At 33.6% G+C, this 20,472-nt stretch overlaps 1 protein-coding gene across 2 annotated transcripts in view; it reads right to left on the reverse strand.

The window, feature by feature from the left end:
* The window catches only part of SGCZ (sarcoglycan zeta), a 171,611-nt gene that overhangs the window by 34,239 nt on the left and 116,900 nt on the right, over positions 1-20,472 (reverse strand). Inside the window, exon 4 of one of the 2 annotated variants that reach the window (XM_041490274.1) lies at positions 11,395-11,517. The exons of the other annotated variant lie outside the window; for it this stretch is intronic. Within the exon in view, the coding sequence (XP_041346208.1) occupies positions 11,395-11,517 (123 nt within the window). The remainder of the gene's footprint in view (positions 1-11,394; positions 11,518-20,472) is intronic. 2 annotated transcript variants of the gene reach the window in all.

Below are 20,472 nucleotides of genomic sequence, written 5' to 3' on the forward strand. Positions count from 1 at the left end.
ATGTGCCTATTTGTTATGTGTACTAACCACAGGAAAGACAGCCTTTTCTGCAGAAAAGGATAAGATACTAAAGCATAGTCTAATATGGGAAAGTTGGCTGAAATATGCATCTTTTGCCAAAGACTCAGATTTTTTTTCAGGCAAGAACCACAAGAGACATGCCACATACCTTGCAGATGCAGGAAGAGGGTTTATGGCAGTAATTTACTGCTAGATCTACCACTCCATTTTCAAGATGGGACTGAGCTGGTCACAGAGTAATTTATCAGTGCCAGTCTCAACAGTCCTTTCTACATCACCAAGGAGCAGTATGCAGGACTCAGACTGCGACCACAATTCAGATTACTTGGCAAATGTGGCAACAGTCCAGCTCTGCTGTGAGTCTTGTGGCAAAACCTTCATCTTGTCTTTGCTCTTTTACTGTTTGTGAGTCAGGAGAGACTCAAAAATCACACTCTCATCACTGCTGCAATACAACTATCATAAATTCACCTTTCACGTGCCTATCATAAATTCAGACTTTTAAGATTTAAGCACTTTCCATTGCCTTGCTACATACAAATGCATGTCCAGCTAAAACTAGCAAAGTAGGGTTTACTGCTGCATCAAAATTCAGCGTGGTCAGCTGCCCGAGAAACATGTTATTCACATCCTCTTAAAGTACATTATGTTCAGGCATTTTCAGTATAGAAAACTGAATCCTGGGCACCAGGACAGTCATGCCAAGGGAACAGAATGTCATACAATTTGACAGTCATCATGAAATTAGTTATTTTGCTTTATAATTTTTTTTTAAAAACACAGAAAAAATAGATCTCCTTTCTCCAACTATCAACAAAAGCCCTTACTAGTTTCAGAGACAGGTTAAGAGACATTAAGATAATCTTCTCTTTATTTTGTGTTTTCTTCAGATCCACTGTAAGAGGTATTTCTCTATATTATCCACTTAATAAACTGTCATGATGCTTACCACTCCAGCATTTCACACTGAAGAGAACATGACTGGGAAATCTTCTATTCTTTTATTCTCATGCCTTCCAAAGGAATATACTTTTAGATTTAATCTTCCTTGTCCTTTAGACTCCCTCTGGCCTCTAGACATCACTATAAGTATAATATTCTGGTTTTTCCAGCAGGATACTCCCTCTGCTCCTTTTCTTGTTTTACATTGAAATTCCCTTTAGTATCTATACAATTTTTTGCATTAATTTTTTGTTTAAATGAAATTGTTCTGAGTTACTGTTAGATTTGCTGTCAAGAAGAAAAAAAAAATAGTGTTTTCATTAAAACTTCAAATTCAGAAATTCTAATTGTCTTTTCCTTTCTTTGTAAATCTAAATATAAACCAGGGAGGAAAGGCCAGGAATGACAGTGACAAGTAAAAAAATTGCAACTATAAAAAGCCTGAAAACAGTTCTGACAGCTAAAACATGAAACAAACTTGTTGATAGATACTGTTCCTGCACATTATGCTTTATCTATTTTCCCAGCTCTACACTGGGAGTGTAAAAACAGATTTAAAAAGTAGTCCATCATTTGGTAATGCTGCTAGGATAAAAATACCAAAAATAATAAAAGTGGCTTGCTTGAAACAAAATAAATACTTTTTAAAAAACGATCTCCCTTTGATGTTAGATGAGAAGAGACTTTCAGATGCAACTACCAATCTCACCTCATGCTTTCAACCATAAATTAGGACAGCAATTTTTCAAGTGAACCTGGCATTTGGCTACTTCCAGTATATTGCTTTGTTGAACTTGGAAGCATCTGGGGTCATAGCACAATATCCAAGTACTTTTAAAATTTTCCATGCTGCTGTTATCTAGAATTCTGACCAACACAACATGCTTTGCAGACAGTGATGTAGATAAAGAACAGGAAAATACCCTATTACATTGTAAGTCATGTAACTTGCTGTCATTTCTATCACACTTTATGAATCAAATTGCTTTAGAAGGATGATACTTAAGGGAAAGTTCTCTACTTGAGGTAAATGACATTTTGGCATTTGTAAAGTGATAAGGCTGCCTGTAAGGACTGGAAGGTATTTGTCTGTAAAGATTGTGCATGTGTGTCTGTGTATATGTGCGCTCTGACCTGCTCTCTAGCAGTGTTTTTCTAGCATACTCACAAATAAGGTTCTAATGTTTTATAAATCCGATAGCTTCAATAAAAACCAAGATCTATGCTAACATCAGGAAACGTGGACACGTAGGTTTAGTGTGGGCTACCAGTTCCAGTATGATGAGTTTCTGAAAAGAGAGGATCCTTCTGATTGCTGTACCTTGCTACACTCATTCATTCTATCCTTTCTTGTACTAAAGTGTGCTTAGCTATGCAGCTTTCTCACCTTCCCCTCACACTGTACCAAATTTTAGTCAAAAGTGAAGTTGACAATACATCCCAAAAGCAATTAACCTACGTGTTTGTCATGCTACCCACATTTCATTCTAACCAATGTGTTATAGCTTAAAAAAAAAAAAAAAAACCAAAAGAATATAAATAAAACTACCATGAAGAGGACTATACCTAATATGTTTGTAAGAACTAAGATTCGAAAGAAAAAAATGTACTGAATTTATATTCGATAACTTGTGACTAGACATAAAAAGGAACTATCTGAACTCTGCTAAGGCTTCTTCCTCTCTGATCATTAAGTTCAAAACCAAATCAAGTTTTGGTTGATGAAACCAGTTCATCTTCAACAGATGATATAATTAGCTCTGAAGTAAAAAATTCTCTACAGTTCTCTACAGCCAAACTATTTCCCTGTTCCTCTATTCTTTCATTTAAAAGATTTGTGTATTTTTTGTTGATTAGTTGGTGTGAGGTATTTTGTGGGGCTTTTGGGTTTCTTTTTTCGTTGGTTGGGGGTAGGTTTTTTTGTTTTGTTTGGGTGTTATTTTTGGATTTTGGTTTTAGCTGATAGATAGCATCCCTTGTTTTTCAACAAGTTAATTCTCAGGGCCTCAAGACTGGTATGAAATTGTCTTTGACATTTTTTCTTCAAGCTACATAGCACCAACTTCTTCCCTATTCCTCAGAAATAATTCTTCTGGACAACTAATAAGTCCCATGGATGTCAGTTCTGTCCAGATGTTTACTGAGCAATGGTACACCAAGCAGGACTAAACACTTTGAAGAGGACCTTGCCAGAGTGGAAAAGGTAAGAAGATCTTCAGGGCCTACTCCTGTACATTCTAGCTTCATATTTGACTTTCTTGTTTTACATTATGCTCTTGACCTTTGATCAAAATGCTTTCTAAATCTTTTTCTCTGGTACATTTAAGTATTACTTAGGATTTCTTTGAGGTTTGAAAATTGACCCCTAGAAGTCCATTTAATTTTGTTTTCCTGTTATCTTTCCCTATAACTTTGGAGCAGGGGATGTTTTAATTTGAAATAAATTTAAGATTTCTTTTCAGCTTCACATTCTCAGTTCTTCCCCACAGCAACACTTCTCACATTACTTTTTCAATACTGTGTCATCCTTACAATCTGTATTTCTTTTGTACAATCTTGATATTTTCATTTTTTTCCCCAATGGATGTTTGTCTCTATAGTTAAAAATCTTTTGAAGTTAAAAGAAACAAGAGGCCCCCAAATATTCCAAAATGCTCTCACTAGCCCCTGTGCATTACATAATTCTTTTCTTTATCAAAAGCCTAATCTGTTTAATTTTTTTTTGCTTGGTGGTCAACATTACCACATAGGTTATTTGCCTTTTCTTCGATACTCATGAAGTACAAATAATAATTTATTTTGAATCTGAGAGCAGTTATCTAGCTTTCAGATGCATCCATTTCTGCCTGGATATTGAGGCTTTTTTGTTCATTCTATTTTTGTGAGATAATTTTTACCACTGATAATGTAATGTCTTTCATAGAATAGGTGTTGATTTTTGCCACTCTTATTTTTGGAATTTACATTATCTATTCTGAATTTTTAAGCATTTCTATCTATACTTCGTGAATTTCGTAACACGTATATATGTACTTTCTGAGCCTTGAGCAAAGCCACATTGTAATACACAATTCAAATACAAAGTCCTATATATATTGATGATATTTTTCTACAGCCAGAATAATGGCTTATTATGTTTGTGTCTTAGTGTGCTGAATTTAATGTTGTCAGACACTGTGAAATTTAAACTCATCATTAGCCACAATGAGGATAGGAATTTAAATTCACAATGTAGGCTGAAAGCTGCAGGCCATATTTTTTTTTGGTTTAAATTATTTTTTTTTCTGGAGTTCTTTCTGTGTGCGAAATTATTCCTAGCTTATAGGAGTCTGCTCTGAATAAAATTTGAAATGTGTTGCAGAGCAGACATTGTTGGAATCTATGTTTTTCACAGCTTTACCTGCATACCTGCTTTATAAACTGATCCAGGGCAAACAGTGAAGTCCAAGATGTTACTGGTGGTGAGCTAGCTTTTCCTCTGAGCAAGGCTTTGTATCAAACTGCCGCTGCCATGGACTCAAACAGTCCTCAAGCCTTCATGTGAGGCTTTCTGCTACTTTCCACCTAAATTTAGAGTCAATTCATGTAAGTTTGTAAAGTAGGATGTATGTCATGACAAATGGTTCTATAATCTCACCATGCAGTTTGTGGTTACTAAACAAATTAGCTTGCGCTTAAAGTAGGGATAACAATTTGCTTAAGGTCCAATAAAAATAAAAAAAGCCACTCTGTAGAGGTTTCTAATATAATTCAGAGAAAATGAAGTGCACTTCTGACATGTATTACATGTCTTACAGTAAGAGGCACATCAGTATATTCTTAGTGAAAAGTCAGATGCCAACAATACATCCTGAAAAAGTAACAGTATTTCTCCTATTCTGAAAGTGTTATGAATTGATAGCCAAATGATTTCATCTTCTAGCACCCAATGAGAATACTGCTCCAGGACAAAGCAAAAATTTTTTGGCCTGTAGTGTCACCATTACAGCATGAGTATTTGGAACCAAATGCTCTTTTTTATTGAACTGAAATCCTACAGTGTTCTGCAGTCTGACCCTTATCTCATACATTTTTTTTCCAGCTATAAATAAACCACAAGCAAGTTCTTTAAGGCCAAAAAAAGGAAAATTGGAGTGTTGGAGTTCTTTTATGATTCACCTTTCCCTCCTGCGAGTAGTTATAGCTTAAAAATAGAGATGGGTCTGGCTGCTGCAATTTAAATGGGCATTTTCAAAACTACAAAGCCTGAGGGCATGTGAGTGTCAGACTTAGCTCAGGTTTAACAGTCAAAAGGTCGCTACAAAATCTGAACCCAATTAATACCTGCATCAAAGCCTTCTGAAGATTTAGTGTGTATTTTCCAAAGAAGCTGTTTTGGTTTAAGAATTAGCTTACTAGTGGTGGGACAATTTTCCACTGAGCTTTGACCCTTCCCTAGTTCATGTAGATTTGCCTGGTGTCATGTAATTCAGATACCTCAAACTAGAACTATTTTAAATTGCATCTATAGACTTTACACAATCCTTCATCAGGAAACATAGAATATGACTAGGAATATGATGCAGTTTTTCCTAAAAGCATTAATTCTTACATTGGCCACAAATATCCAATAGTGGATATTGCTATTAACTTGGTCTTAAATGTTTAACCTGAAAATCAGATTCACTTGGTAAGTTTGAGCCAGCCTCTGGATTGATGCTGCTCTGTACCAGAACAGGGAAAATGGTCTCCACAAACCTTGAGAAAATGCTGGCTGCATTCTGCAAAGCAACAGCTCAGACAAGAACAGAATCAGCTTTAAAAAAATAAACCCTATTTAGTAGAATTAAATAGATTACAGCCCAGAAGGAGAAGAAAGGATTAAAATCTGTCTTCTCTTGTAACTGATGTTATCATGAAAAAAAGGGGAAAAAAGTTCATTACTTAGGGAGAGTTATTCAAAAGTATGGATTATAGAAAGGTTGACTCTCTAGGTAGGAGACTATTTTCTTCTACCGTCATTGCAAAAGAGTGTTATTTAGCTGTTTAGTTGGGTTTTTTTCCTTTTCCTTTCTTCTGCCTGACTATATGCTGGCTTCTTCTATTTCTCACTCTACAGAACAGGCTAGATGAGTATTTTTCACTGAAATGGCTGTAGAGGAACTGAACGTGTTTTCCTTCTCTGACAGAACTCTTTGCACATTTGCCTGCTTTTTGGTTTATTCCCTTTTCGGAAAAAATTTCTTTTACCAAGACGTATTTCACTTTACATATGTTTCTGAGACCAAGTCTTCTTTTGCTTCTCCACAATTTTAAGTGCCAAAAATCAAAATCTTTCTTTTGCCAATAAACTATTATCCTTAGGTTAATGTATTCCTCTAGCAGTCTACAAAGACATCTGCAGGCTGATGTAGGTACACACTGCTTAGAGTCTGTGCTGGCTGGATGCATTCTACCCTTAAATAGAAGATATAAATTCATTTAAGCAATGTCCTGGATAATACATTTATTTTTTTCATTTATTTATTCTCTCCATTTTTAGCCTGCCCATAAAGCTTTCAGTCCACAGACAAGTTGGAGTCAGATATATAAATGTGGTTGTAATCAGCTCTGTAGCTGTACCTCCAGAGTCATGCTCTGACAGGTTGTTTTGTCAAGTGGTTAGACTTCCACAATAATATCCTTCAGTCAGAGCTCCCTTAAAGTCAAGAACAGATATTAAGTGTTTTCTTGAGACCTAAATAAGCTTATCAGAAACCTTATTCATCACTGGAGTATATATTAATGTACACATTACTCAGGAAATGAAGAAATCCTGTATATGTGATGCATTTTTGTTACTGACAGATGATGACAAAAGATTTCAGGTTCATTCAGTGTTCAGGATACCAAGAATTTGTCATATCTGCTTAAAGGATTAAATTTTAGCACCACATCAAATACTGTTTTACTGGGGTCAGATAATTTGGCTCCATAAGCCACCTTAAAATTATTAAATGCTTCCCTTCATCTCATGCCACTTCACTCTCCAAACTCCATCTGTCCTGAATGACAATCCACCCACTGAACATGGAAAATCAAAGATCTTCTTTCCCATTCATACTGAAATTCCCATTCAGTCTCTCAATGCACTAGATATTAGTCTACTGTAATAACCACATACATCAAATAATACGTTATTTTTCTACATTTCAGTACTTCTTATAAATATTTTATTTCTACTTCTCCAACCTAATTTGCAATTCACATATATTTCCTCATAATTCTGTCATATTTCCTTTTTATAGCCATAAACCGTATTTCTATTTTATCATTTCCTTTTAACTACCTTGGAAGACCTTTCTATATTTCAATTACCTGCAGACTTCCAGTCCTGCAGCATAGTCTTAAAATCAAAACTGGAGTATTGATGCACTCCTCTGCATATTAATTCTGATTATTATTAGAATACTATTGGAATATAGGTATGCTGGAACTTTCTGAAGCTTCCTTGACACATCAAGGCTCTCATCTTTCATCTAGTGAAGTCAATGACTGATCAAAAGCCAGACTGAGCCCACTGTAAGCACATTCAGTGTAATGAAAAAGATACTTGCAGTCCTTTTTCCTGAAACTGTTTTGGTGTAAATGTATATTTGCCCTATATACATCCTGCTATTAATCTGAGAAAGCTACCACAGTATGTGCTCTACTGTCCTTTTCCAATTTCCATTATTCCACATGATTGTGCTATTTGACAAGGAAGAAGCGTCTTAGGAAGTCATAATAACCTGCAATTTTTTTATGCCTCTTCTGTTTCTCCTAGTACTGCTAGCAACAATGTGCAAACCTTTGTACAACTGCAATTCCCCCAGTGAGAACTATTTCTGTGTTTGAAATATGGGAAAAAAGTGATCTTCAACCAATTAGATCAGGTTATACAATACAGATGTGGAACTTCATGTATCTGAAAAATTTGTGTTTCCAAAAATTATGAAGTGGTTGAACTTTACAGAACTAAAATCTTGGTAGAACTATGACCGACAAATTTCTAAGTAGCTCCTTATTTCTTTTTAGAGAAAAATGATTACTGTTGACATATTAATTATCATAATAAAAAAAATTCAGTTCTATCCCGAAAGGACTTCAAGTCCTGGACTGAAACAGACTACACAACCCAGATATGCAGCAGTAAGAAATAAAATAATCCAGCAATTAAGAAAGTACTAGAAAACAAGATTAATTCAATTTCCTTAAAGGTAAGTAATATTTTCCAAACAATTTAGACTGGGTTATTTAGAGAAAATTATATAGCTGATTTGTTACATCTAGAAAACATAATTGGATTTGACTGCAGAACAGCAATGGCTTCTGATTGATGACCTATCTAATTTAATTTGTAAATCTATTTTTGCTTTGCCTTTTTAAAGGATAATTAATAAACATAAAAAGCCACGTGTGCAAGTACAACTTATACAGAAGCTATGTACGCTATGTAAACCTGAAACAAAAGAAATTATACTATAGTTTTTATGGGTCTCAGAAGAAGGGTCAGAGTTAAAATCATGTTTAAATAAAGAACATTATAGAAAAGTGAAGGAATTACATAGATCAAAAGAACTTGTAGGAGACAACATGAGAGTTAAATTACTATCTCTTTTCCTTTGAAATCATAGAGAGAGAAATAACCTTTCCAAAAAGCAAAATAGTTGCAAAATTTGGATAGAAAAGTATGAGTTGAATGGGAAAAAAAGAAAATTTCTGGTAGTGTGCATTTAGCCTTAACTAAGAAAGACACCTCAGAAGACAAAGTAGTAAAAACCTCATTTACATTGTCAAGAAAGAGTAGTTGCATTTTGACTAAAACTAGGTGAGTTCCAGGTTCCTTCATCCTTCTTATACAGCTGCTAACTATGAGTATGCTTTAAGAAAAAAAGAAAAAAAAAACCCCAAACTATACTAACAGAGCCATCCAGAGAAGGTTTTTACTTAACTTTATTTCACAGCGTTGTCTCAGGAAAATGTACACTGACCTAAGGGATTCTTAATCTTTCTCAAAAGGCTCTGACAGGATAAAGCTGCCAGATGTGTGCTTGTACTCTCGTGAACAAGGTTCTTGTAACAGTTCTGTTACAAGAGTATCTTACAGAGATCACATTCCAGTTATAAGAAAAATTAAATAAAAGCAAAGGGAAGAAAATTTTGAACAAAGATTTAAATAAGAGAAGTAAAAACCAAACAGATGCTCTTGTTCTATATGTGCAGAGAGACAGAAGAAGAACCTGTGATGCTATAGATGCTTGGAACAGCAGGGTGAACACAAAAAAAGTGGAGAAAGGTTTAACCATGTGCAGAAAGGAATCTGTGAGCCCACCAGAAAATGAGCTTCTTGTTACTACTTGTTTCCCCAGTTCTTTAACAATATGTTCACTTCATCAAGCCTTTCTCTTTCCTTCCTCTAAAGCTCCATGATACACATTCAACTTGTTGGCAGGAGGCATCTCTGTGCAAAAGGACAATAGACAGCTGCAATTCTAACAGCTCTCTCTAACACAAAATTTGAATCCTTTTTCTTCTTTCCTTGAGTAATAAAGCAGAAAAGAGCTTATGCAGTTAAAAGAAAAAGCAGAACTAGCAATTGTGAGGAAGTATAAGAAGTTAAACTAAAACAGCCAATTGCCTAATTTTAAAGTGAGAGACTCTTATTATACAAATATATAACTGCAATATCTCTAAATCAAAAAGTACTACTTCTGATACTATATTTTTCTTATATGGGAAATAAATTGATATCTGGATTACTACCCTGTTTCTACTACGCCTTTCTGCTTGGAATAGGCTGCCTACATAAAAAATTACAAGTAAAAATATTACCAAAAATAATCAGTGAGAAGCTGTCAACTTAATCTTTCAGTTTTTATTAATCAAGAGTTTCTTAGACTGACTTATGATAGACTGCTTTTAAAAGCTGAGCATTAAAAAGCATTCTTCTGAATGAAGGAAAAATAATATACAAAAAATCCCACGTTGCCATGGTAGTTTACAAGCACCCATAATCATACTTTGAAAATTAATTACCAAAATAAATAATTTATTGGACATATTCACAGTGAAGTGCTTTCAAAGAGACCCTATTGATTGCTACAGAAGAAAAGAAAATAATTTTATTGTAGTACTACCCTTAAAAAAATACATGTGAGAGTTTTATCTCCAAATATACACATCTCATTTTCCCTTTTTTATATTCAACTTTTGTTTTATTTCTTCTTCCATAATTCCCTTCCTATATTCACCCCAAGGCACCATGATAATAAAAAACAGAAGCTTGAGAAAAATAAACTAAAGAAAAAAATTCTGGTTGATGTTTGACATTATGATTTCCTGCCAGGTTTCATCAGTCATATCATGCCATGTGAAGTAATACAGTCTGATTGATGTTGCTCACAGGGACTCATCACCTTTCATGTGTTTGCTGAAGAATTTAAAGGTATCACACAATCTTTGGACAAAATTAATTCTTATGGTGCCAAATATTTGATTAAAAAATAACGATCATGACATCAAAAACTTATGATTGCATTTCTCGCTGGCGGGGAATCTAATTCTTAGCACCATTTATAAGTCATTTTATTTTTTAACTTATGATAGATACTTTGAAATCTCCTGTGTCAATTGTACATTTAAAATTAATTTTCTCAGCATTTAGTATTATGACTAAGTTTGAGCCTTAGCAGGATTCACCATGATTCTTTTTTCCCACGTTATGCACAATGGGGTCCTGCTCTCCTGCAGACTGCTGAATACCTCACTGCCTATGGAAAGCAGTGAATTAATTCCTTGTTTTGCTTTGCTTGTGTGTGTGGCTTTTGCTTTGCCTAATGAACTGTCTTTATCTACACCCATTAGGTTTTTTTTTAATTTTCATCCTTCCAATTTTCTCCCCCACCCGCACTGGTGGAGGAGTGAGTGCAAGCCTTAGTTGCTGGCTGTGTTGAAACCGTAACTTGTATTTCATTACAAACTAATATACCCAAGTCAAGGCAAGGCTTTTCAGCTGAGCCACATGAAATCTTAATTCATATGGAAGTTAGATTTGATGCTATGTATACAGAAAAAATAAAGGCTACCATATATATAATATTTTTTATCATTTTGAAGGAGCATTACCTAAACAAGTGGCACACACACAACAAAACAATTCTTAATGGTAACATATGAAAGCCAAAACACAGTAGGAAGTGTGATTTGTACCACAGTTGATCCTGCAGAGTTTAAATTTAAATCTACCTTTAGAGGAATTGATATTTAGATTATACAGTATCTTTTGATTGGTCAAACAATCTCTGATAATGAGAAGACGTTTTCTTCTCCAGTGGACTGAAATTTTGTAAAAGATTGATAGTTTAATTACTACTAAAGGTAATAAAAAAAAATATGTGTTTACATGCATTCTGAATCTTTATTATTACATACCTGTTACTTTCAGTCTGTCAGCTCCAATGACAATCTCATCTTCATCTGCAGAAAACAATACTCTTCCACTGTCACTTGCTCTCACTTCAAATCTCTTACATTGAGCTTCCACAGCATCAGCTCCTGAAATCAAGGAAGTTATCATTACCTCTAATATATTTTGTAAGAATTAATAATCGGCATAAATTGAATATCCAAAACATATTGAATACATGATGCTTTATGAAAATATTTGGCTTTCTGTAAGCCTGAGAGATAATTTGCATTATAAAATACTGTTAAAATAGTTTACAGACATAACTATGAAAAACATCTATTTCAGCATTATGAGGAAATCAACACTAAAATTTAGAATGTACTTCAACACTGAGATCTTGAAATGCCAATTCAGACAGAGCTTTCTGGGATTTGTTCAGTTTAAACCACAGTTTCTTGCCAATGAACAAATAAAGATAACACATGACCCTATTCCATCAAGACATACAAATCAACACAGCAGAAAATGGTATTTTTCATTCAGTTCTCCTGCAAACTTAGGGAATACAATAACAAAAACAGCACAAAAAACACCAAAACAAAAAAAAAACCATGGACTAAGGTATCAAAATTTATGTCACATTTTATGAAACAATATTCCCAAATGTCTCAAAGCTCAAAAAATCCTAAAATAATTCTGGAATTGAACAGACATATGGATTGATCTAACTGCAATGAAGAAAGTTTGCAGGTACTAAGACTTGTAAATTTACTATGCTTTTCAATTTATGGGTCTTATTCTTACTCTCCAATGTTTTGTGTGCTAAATTGTTTCTGAAAATTTTATTTTATTAGTAAGTGAAAGCAAACATCATTTCTGAAAATGGTGTTGAAAAGCAACCAACTGCAATGGCACGACATGACATAAGGCAAGATACAGTATTTCAGGGAATAACAATCTGAATTTTTCTGTATGATCCCGAATTAAACTTGTAATGCATTCCTGGAATAAATCTATATGTGTAAAAATTATGTGGAGGGCATTATGGACAAATAAATTTATATATGTATTTCATTTTTACAATCTGGTTTAAAAGTTTGTAAAAATCTCCTGCTCCATAATATGTAAGTTTTTAATTTAATATGCAAATGCATCAAAATATGTAATAAGGAATATAAAAACTGTGATAATGAATTTTGGTCAAGGAATTGCCTTAGCAGCTCATAATTTGCAGAATCAGCTATGGGATCAAAACAATTCCTCTTACTTCCAGACAAAGTTATGTTTGTACTGTAAAAAAAATTCTGGCTATTTTTGATTCACAAAGAAAAAAGAAAATGAAAAAGAATTATCAAAATACTTGTGATGATGCATTTTGTTGAATTTAGATATGTTTATTCTGTAAATGTGTAAAATGGTATTTTTTCCCACTCTCCACCCCCACTGAAGTTTTTTTAAAATGTGTTAATCAAGTTGCTGGCTTTGATTTTGAAAAAATACAAAATCTTTGTGAAAACAGGAGCAGATTTCAGATGCAGAGGTTTGGGGATGCCCTTGTCCTGCCACCATACTTATGGTTCAGGAAGCCAAAGGATAATTACAAATAACTTAATACTAAATAGTTTCATCTTTATTTAAGAGCTGATGATAGCTTAGTCACCTAAAAGAAAGTGGCATTATAAGTACTGTGACATTACTAATTTACACCCATCAAAGTTGTTAGCTCTGTAAGGAAAAGAAATTAACAAAAAATGTGTCAGAAATCAAAAAGAGAAAAGACCTGCCACATTCTTAGTCATTATATATCACTCTAAGTGACAGCCCATGTTTCAATAACGGCTTTTAAAGACTTGTGATGTATTTAGGATAATACAGGTTTTCATTAAAATTACTTAAATAACAAAGGTCTGGAACTTTTGACTAAGGAATGTGTATATTTTAGATGCTGTTTGTGCTGTTTCAGAATCATATTGCATAAAAGTACTCCTAGAATTCAGCTAGTCCAAAACACCATTACAGGAAGTAAATAAATTTTAATGCTAAAATAAATGGGCTTTTACTTCATGTTTTACACAGGACTTAATAATGTATTACTTGGTATTACTTATTGCTGAAATGGAAGTTAGTGTGTTCAAGGCACTTGAGAGATTACTAAAAAACATAATACATGCTACATCTGTCTCTTTGACATAGAACCAGGTGTGGATGTTATAAAACTGGTTTCGAAAAGCTGAACTGCCTACAGAGTACTCAGTGCTATCAAAATGGAATTCTGTTTAGTTTCATTTTCATTTCCCAGTTGAAATAGGAGCAAGCAGTTGCATTTGCAATGTATTAGGGTATTATCTTAGCTGTAAAGCAAATTGCTGTGTTCCAAAAACACTCTACCAACACACACGTCTCATAAAATGTTTGAATCTTTAATAGTACTACTAATAAAAACAATGTCAAGTCTTAGAATATTATGCATGAACAAAGAAAGTATTTTGAAATTCTAATATCACATTTGTAGAGCCATCACTATTTTCAGCAAATCATATCTGCTTGAATAATGCATACTTCAGTCCAGAGAATCGTGTATGAAAATCTATTTTCTAAATTCTGTTTGGAAAGGTAATTTTTATCAAACACATGGCTACCAGAAAAGCTATTTAGCTTTGCTACTTCTTACTGTATTGTTCTACTTCATCCTAGACTGGAGCTGGCCACATAACAGCTTTAATCAGGTTCAAGAGATGTCCATGATGAACTCTTTTCTCATCTTGTGCTCAGGAAAACTATTTACTTGTAAATTCAGAGATATAATTCTCAATTAAAGTATTAAGTTTCTGTGAAATTCCTTCATTTAAAGTACATAAGTGAAAAATATATATCATATTCATATATACATGGTATGTAATGATGGTTTACAACACATGCTTGGTGCACAGCAGCTGTATAATTGAAACTATCATTAAACCAGCTACATTTAAAATGGTACAAAACCTAAAATTGTACACTTTAACTGTAGTGAAGATGCATTAAATGAAAATATTGGGCAGTACATGCTGTAAAAATACAGAAAATTATGGTTCTGTAATCCAGATTAACAGTAATAGAGATTAAATTTCAAAATAAAACCTGTTTTGAATTTGTAGAGAGTTTGACTTACTAATTAAGTAATATAATAACAATATGAAGAATGCATGTTCTAACATTTTGCATTTTAAAGTGAATGATTACTTACAGTACTTCATTATTATTATGCAGAAATAATAATTAGAACCATTATTGCTGTGATAATAAATAGAAATAAGAACTCTCCAGTATTACAAGGTTTAGATATGATTACAAACACTAGCAGCTGTGTCTGATTTATCAATCATCTTCCATGTCCACCTGGCACACAACTAATTCAGACATAGAAAAAGATAAAAAATCAACAACCTTAAATTAAATATAGGGATTAGAATTCAGATGGAATTACCACAAATTGATCCTTGTAAATAGGAAACATGATAAAGTCCAATATACTTTCTTCTGGTTCTTCAATGAAAAATGGGTTATTTAAACATTTATTAAATGCAGAGTTTTATGCAGAGTCTGGATGACAAAGTTACTTTTATGAGAATGTGTCGATGCTTCTGAGATTGGAGATTAAAGAGATAAAGAATTTTTAATAAAGATTCAACATTCATCTGGGTCTAAGATCAATTTTTGAGAAGTATACACCTAGGTAATTTTTTTTAATATTCATAGGAATGTTTGCTATTATGGTATTTTAGCTAGCAGGCATCTTAAAAAAATTTCAGTGAACGCAAGAGCAACTGTGCAAATAAAGGATTCATAACCAGCTGAACAGAACAGAAGCCTTGAGGAATTTGGAAAAGAAAAAGAGAACTTTCAGCTGAGAGCAAAACTTCTACACAAGCAATTCACAACAATCAGAACATTTTCTGTGTCCAGTTTGCTGAGGACGGGAAGGGAACATCTACATTATAACCAAAAAGTTGAAAGTAGAAGGTAAAAGACCCCTTGGTTCGCTCTGTCAGTAGTTGGTGGACATGCTGTAGAGATGTCAGAAAGCTACTGTTTCTAGGAGAGGTTGATCTTCAAGGTTTCCTATTCTGAATGATTATCTACTCAGACAAGGGAAGCTGCAGCAAAGGCTGGGTGAGAAGAAACAAAGCACACATTTGTTACCTTTTATGGAAGTGAACAATATCAGCTGTCAACATAAATTATTAGCATAGGAATAAGGCCACATTATAAGAGGAAACTCAGTAGAACCATCCGGATCAGGCAGGACACTTCCTTCATCATTACCTGCAGACCCAGTAATATCCATGAAAGATTAGTGATATTACAGGTATAGGACTTTGTCAAATGACATCTGACTGAAAAGTTCTGCCCTCCCAAGCAGATTTTACTTCTAGGAACTTTGTAGAATCATAGAATCATCACTGTTGTAAAAGACCTCTAAGTTCATTGAGTCCAACATTAGCCCGGCACTGTCAAGTCCACTGTTGATATGGTATATCAGTTTCACTGAAAAACACATCTGAAATATTGTCTGTCACCTCTGCAATAGATAGAATTCATCCTTCCTGCAGTCTGTCTTTCTGGTGCATCTTGACAGTGGAACCCCAACTGTGAAAACAGTATGTGGGAGTAGCATAGCCACAGCAGCAGACAACACTCTCCATCCTCCTTTCTAGATGAGGCCACAACTACTCAAGAGCAATTCTGTGCTTTTCTGCCTACTATCCCTAACATATGGTAATTTCCATGAGACTCAGAAATTACATGGCTGAACAGACCTTTGGTCTGATCAGATACAGCTGTTCATAATTTCATGAGCTATAAGCTATACTCATGGGGAATGAAAGCAAAATGTGATTCTTTGCTTCTTGAAAGTTGCTTGAGCTTTAAGTCAATACATTTATTTTGCTTCTGTAATGGTTAAAAGGATGTGCATTGTCTAATTTTAGCTGTATTATCTTAATTGCTTATATGGGTCCTTAGATAAGCAAGACACAGGAAGATATGTCAGGCACCAAAATTTATCTGTAGGACTTCACACTGTATTTTTTGCTGTTTTTATAATCCCATTAAGGTTAATATTCTCAAAACATGATCTAGATTCTTGAACTGAGTCTTGTAGCAAGTAAAATGACTTTTGTATCAGACTGATTGTTCTCACAATACTAGAGATGCGTTATAAACATACTAAAAATATAATAAACATATATTAATAATAAATATACATGGTTTCTGGAAATGAATAAATTTTAAATTAGATTATTAAATAAAGTATTTAAAATACAAAATAAACAGTAGGCTAAATTATAAATAAATATATATTATTTTTTATTACTAGTTCTGTTACATTATCTTTCCTACATATTTTCCTTTACTGTCCAGGAATGTTTCTTTGGGATATCAATAAAGAGCCACAATATGTTAACTTCTTTTTATAGCTGTATTTATCAACTTAGCTTTCATTGACAAGCATAAAAGTCCAGCTCATGCAACTGTATTATTTATAAACCTAACATATTTTGTGCACTACAAAATGTGAATGGGAGTAGAAAGCTAATCAGTTTTTCTTACCCATGATGAATGTAACCTGCATATTACTAAATCCTAAGAGAATTTTCCAAGTTTTCAGTCTTATCCTTAACCCAGTAATTTTGAGCTTTTTGTGATGGGATTAGTTTTTACAAGATAAATAATTTACAAAGCTGAACATACACCTTTTGGAAGCTGAGGCTTACTGAAGCAGTCTGGGAACTACTTTTCCATACAAAATTAGTGGGAATCTTTCCATTCTCTCTGTTAGCTGAGCTAGGCTGTAAGGCTATAATTATGCTGTTTGGTCACTAACTTTTATGAAAACACTGAGTTGTTTCTAAGTAGCTGCACATTCCACTGAAGAGAAATGAGAGTTGAAAATAGGCAGAACAATTAATTGTGAGATACCTGACTACCTGCTGTACTTGATGAACACCACATTCAAATCAAATAGCAGGAGAACACAGAAATAGTAAGGGGAGTTATGAAATGTCCTCATTAGATAGATGAAACTCAAAGACAAAACAGGACTTCTGAATTTCTCCTTGGGAAATATAACATCTTGCAGATCATGTAAATCACTCCTTGCTAAACCTGTTAGTGTTTATCATTATATATTTCCTTTAGGTCAGAATTATAGCCAGACTTCTCTATTGAATGCTCTACCAATTTACCAGAAATTCTACTGAAAATTCACTGATGTATAAATCTCTACATCTCTGCTTTATTATTTTCTTAGAAATAAATCTGATATTTGACGTATTTGCATCTTTTGAGGCCTAATCTCTCACTTGCATGCTGTCTAAAATACCTGCTAGTAGTGAAAAGTCCTTTATGCATCCTGCTTTATCACTCTGAGGTAACTGCATTGAAAATTAAATTGGATGAAGTGAAATACATTCATGTAACCCAATGGTTCTTTACCTTTCCACTTACTCATTTATCCTCTGACCTTTTAAAATAACTGTTATGGATCTTACTTTGTGAAGATTTAAAAAGACAAGCATTTCAGTTTTTTCTTTCTTACTGGTAATATTCTCTGTATATATTAGTTCTTCTGAGACTTTTTTCTACCCTGTAGGCATTTTCTGGTGTTTTATTAATAAAAATTAAAAGCTAGCAAATATTTTTGCCCATATTCACAGAATCATTCAAGTTGGAAAGACCTTCAAAATCATGGAATTCAACATTTGACCTATCTCCACCTTGTCAATATATTCTTTATGTATCCTTGTTACTAAGAGGTTGGCTTTGCATCTTCCTTTTTTTTCCCCCAACTTGATTAAAAAGATACAAATTATTCTTCCAGATGCTTTTGGCAGTTTCCCATAGACTTTAAATAAAATCTGTTGTGACTCAAAAGTATTTTATAATATTACCCACAGTGTAGTGAATTATACCATTATAATGTATCTGAATGCAAATCAAACCTTTTTGAGATAAAGAATTGAATTGATCACACTTGGAGAGAGAGACCTAAACAAAGGACACAAGTTACCAGAGTACTCAGAAACTTTCTTGAAAAAGAAATGTGAAAACCCCCTATTTCCCATTTTTATAATATTAATTCAATACTGATAGTTACTATATAAGGAAGACTATAAAAGTCTAATTTTTACAAACTGACTATTTCTCCAATTATCTGCTTTAGCTAGGGAGTTCAAATATCCTGAAGCTATCTATAGAAAAGGTCTTGGCATTTCATATAATCACACTTTATCTGAGAAAGATTTAATGAAAGAATGTACAAAATACTAAAAGATACACATGACTCATCCACAAAAACACTACCACTGGGTACTACTGGGTAGTAAAACAAGAGGCAAAAATATAGCCTGATTACCAGAAAATTATAATTTTAAACCCTTCTGCTACTTTGCAGACCAGTGAAATGCATTTGCAGATTTCTGAGAAACTTGCATCCGCTATGATGTAGGCACAAGACGATGAGGGCTTAACCCAGCTCTCAGGATTTCTGCATTATCCATTTAGGAAATTACTTGTCTCCTTGCCCTTGACAGTAGGACAAGAGCCAGAAAGCTGTAGAAGTAGGATAAAAGCATATTTTGTCTCTTAGCTTCTGGAAGTGTCTCTTTTGATTAATGTTCTCAGTGGAGTTCATTGTTGACTTGTAACACATAAGATGCAATTCAATTCACCAGTGAAGACATCTACCTCAGCCAGTTACCCTGCTGACACTGAAATTCAGCATCTTTGTGATTTGAACCACTGCCAGATTGTCTGTCTTTGAAATACCCCACTTATGGAGGCTACACTGATACCCTTGGGAAATCTGAAGTGTCCTTAAAAGAGTGTACGATCCCATATCTGGAAAGAAATATAACCTAGATGCAGATGGATGTGCAAATTCAGAGACAAGACCTGCAGCATAGGTGGAGTTTTTGTCTGGTCTAGCTGAAAGCTTTTGCTTCAGAAGTATGGCAAACCAACCAGAATCACCCAACGAGACAAAAATAAATGCGCTAAATAAGCACCTGACTTCTTCTCCTGCATCAGAAAACAAATGGGTAAAAATCTTTAAGTGTCTGAAAACTTTGAGGTCATAACACATCCAGATGCTACGGGTAATATGTATAATAAAAGAGTAGCAAAACAACTTCTGCAACCAAAATATCTGTGCAAAATGACACACAAGGAAAATCATGAAGTTTTGGAACCCTAATGTTGTAATAACTTATTTTGAAGGCAAGAGAGCCCTTAATTTTGATTTGGAAAAAAATGCTCACTCTGTATTATTTTGATCTCTAACACATGGTAGTGACGCAGTGAATGATAACTATTCCCAATGACTAATTAATTTCAGATTTATGGAATACTTTTTTTCACAGGAAGAAATCTAGTTATATTTAAAAATATTCAGCTAATCATTAATTCAATGCCATCTGTTCATAATTCAGTCACAACTACAATATTTATCACTCTAAGAATAGCCTAAGGAAAAAGAAGTTATTTTCAGAGATATATTTGTGTATTAAAGAAACTTTTAAAATCCATAATAAATATATCTTTATCAATGCTGTACATGCTTGAGACAAATCACATCAAGATAGTTCTGCCCATCTACAAATGGCACAATTAAACATGTCTAGTATTGGCATAATATGGAACTTGAAACTTAATACTGTACTAAATGGAGGTAAAAAAAAAAAGGGAAATAAACATTTTCATTTGTAAATAAGCACAAAAAAGCAGCAGTGTTCTAGCTGTGGCTATTAATTGCTATTTTCCAATGTATTTTAAAGTTTCAGTGTTACATTGAAGTTCATTTTGGAAGTACATTTTTTTTATGGGACTTGGAGCAGTGCAATGAATAGAAATTAAAATTCAATATTGAAGTTTTTTAGAAAACAATTTAGAAAACATAATTTCAACATAATGCTGAGATGAAACTTTGAATAGTCTAAAGACATGTGAGGGAAAATTCCATAAAACTGAAATATTTTTATTATTTATTTTTCTAATATTAGTAATCTAATTTATATGAACCAGAACTTGCTATCTAAGAGGTTCACAATCTCAGATGGACA

Source organism: Pyrgilauda ruficollis, unplaced genomic scaffold (genome assembly GCF_017590135.1).
Source record: "Pyrgilauda ruficollis isolate IOZ18807 unplaced genomic scaffold, ASM1759013v1 scaffold1, whole genome shotgun sequence".
Lineage (NCBI taxonomy): Eukaryota > Metazoa > Chordata > Aves > Passeriformes > Passeridae > Pyrgilauda > Pyrgilauda ruficollis.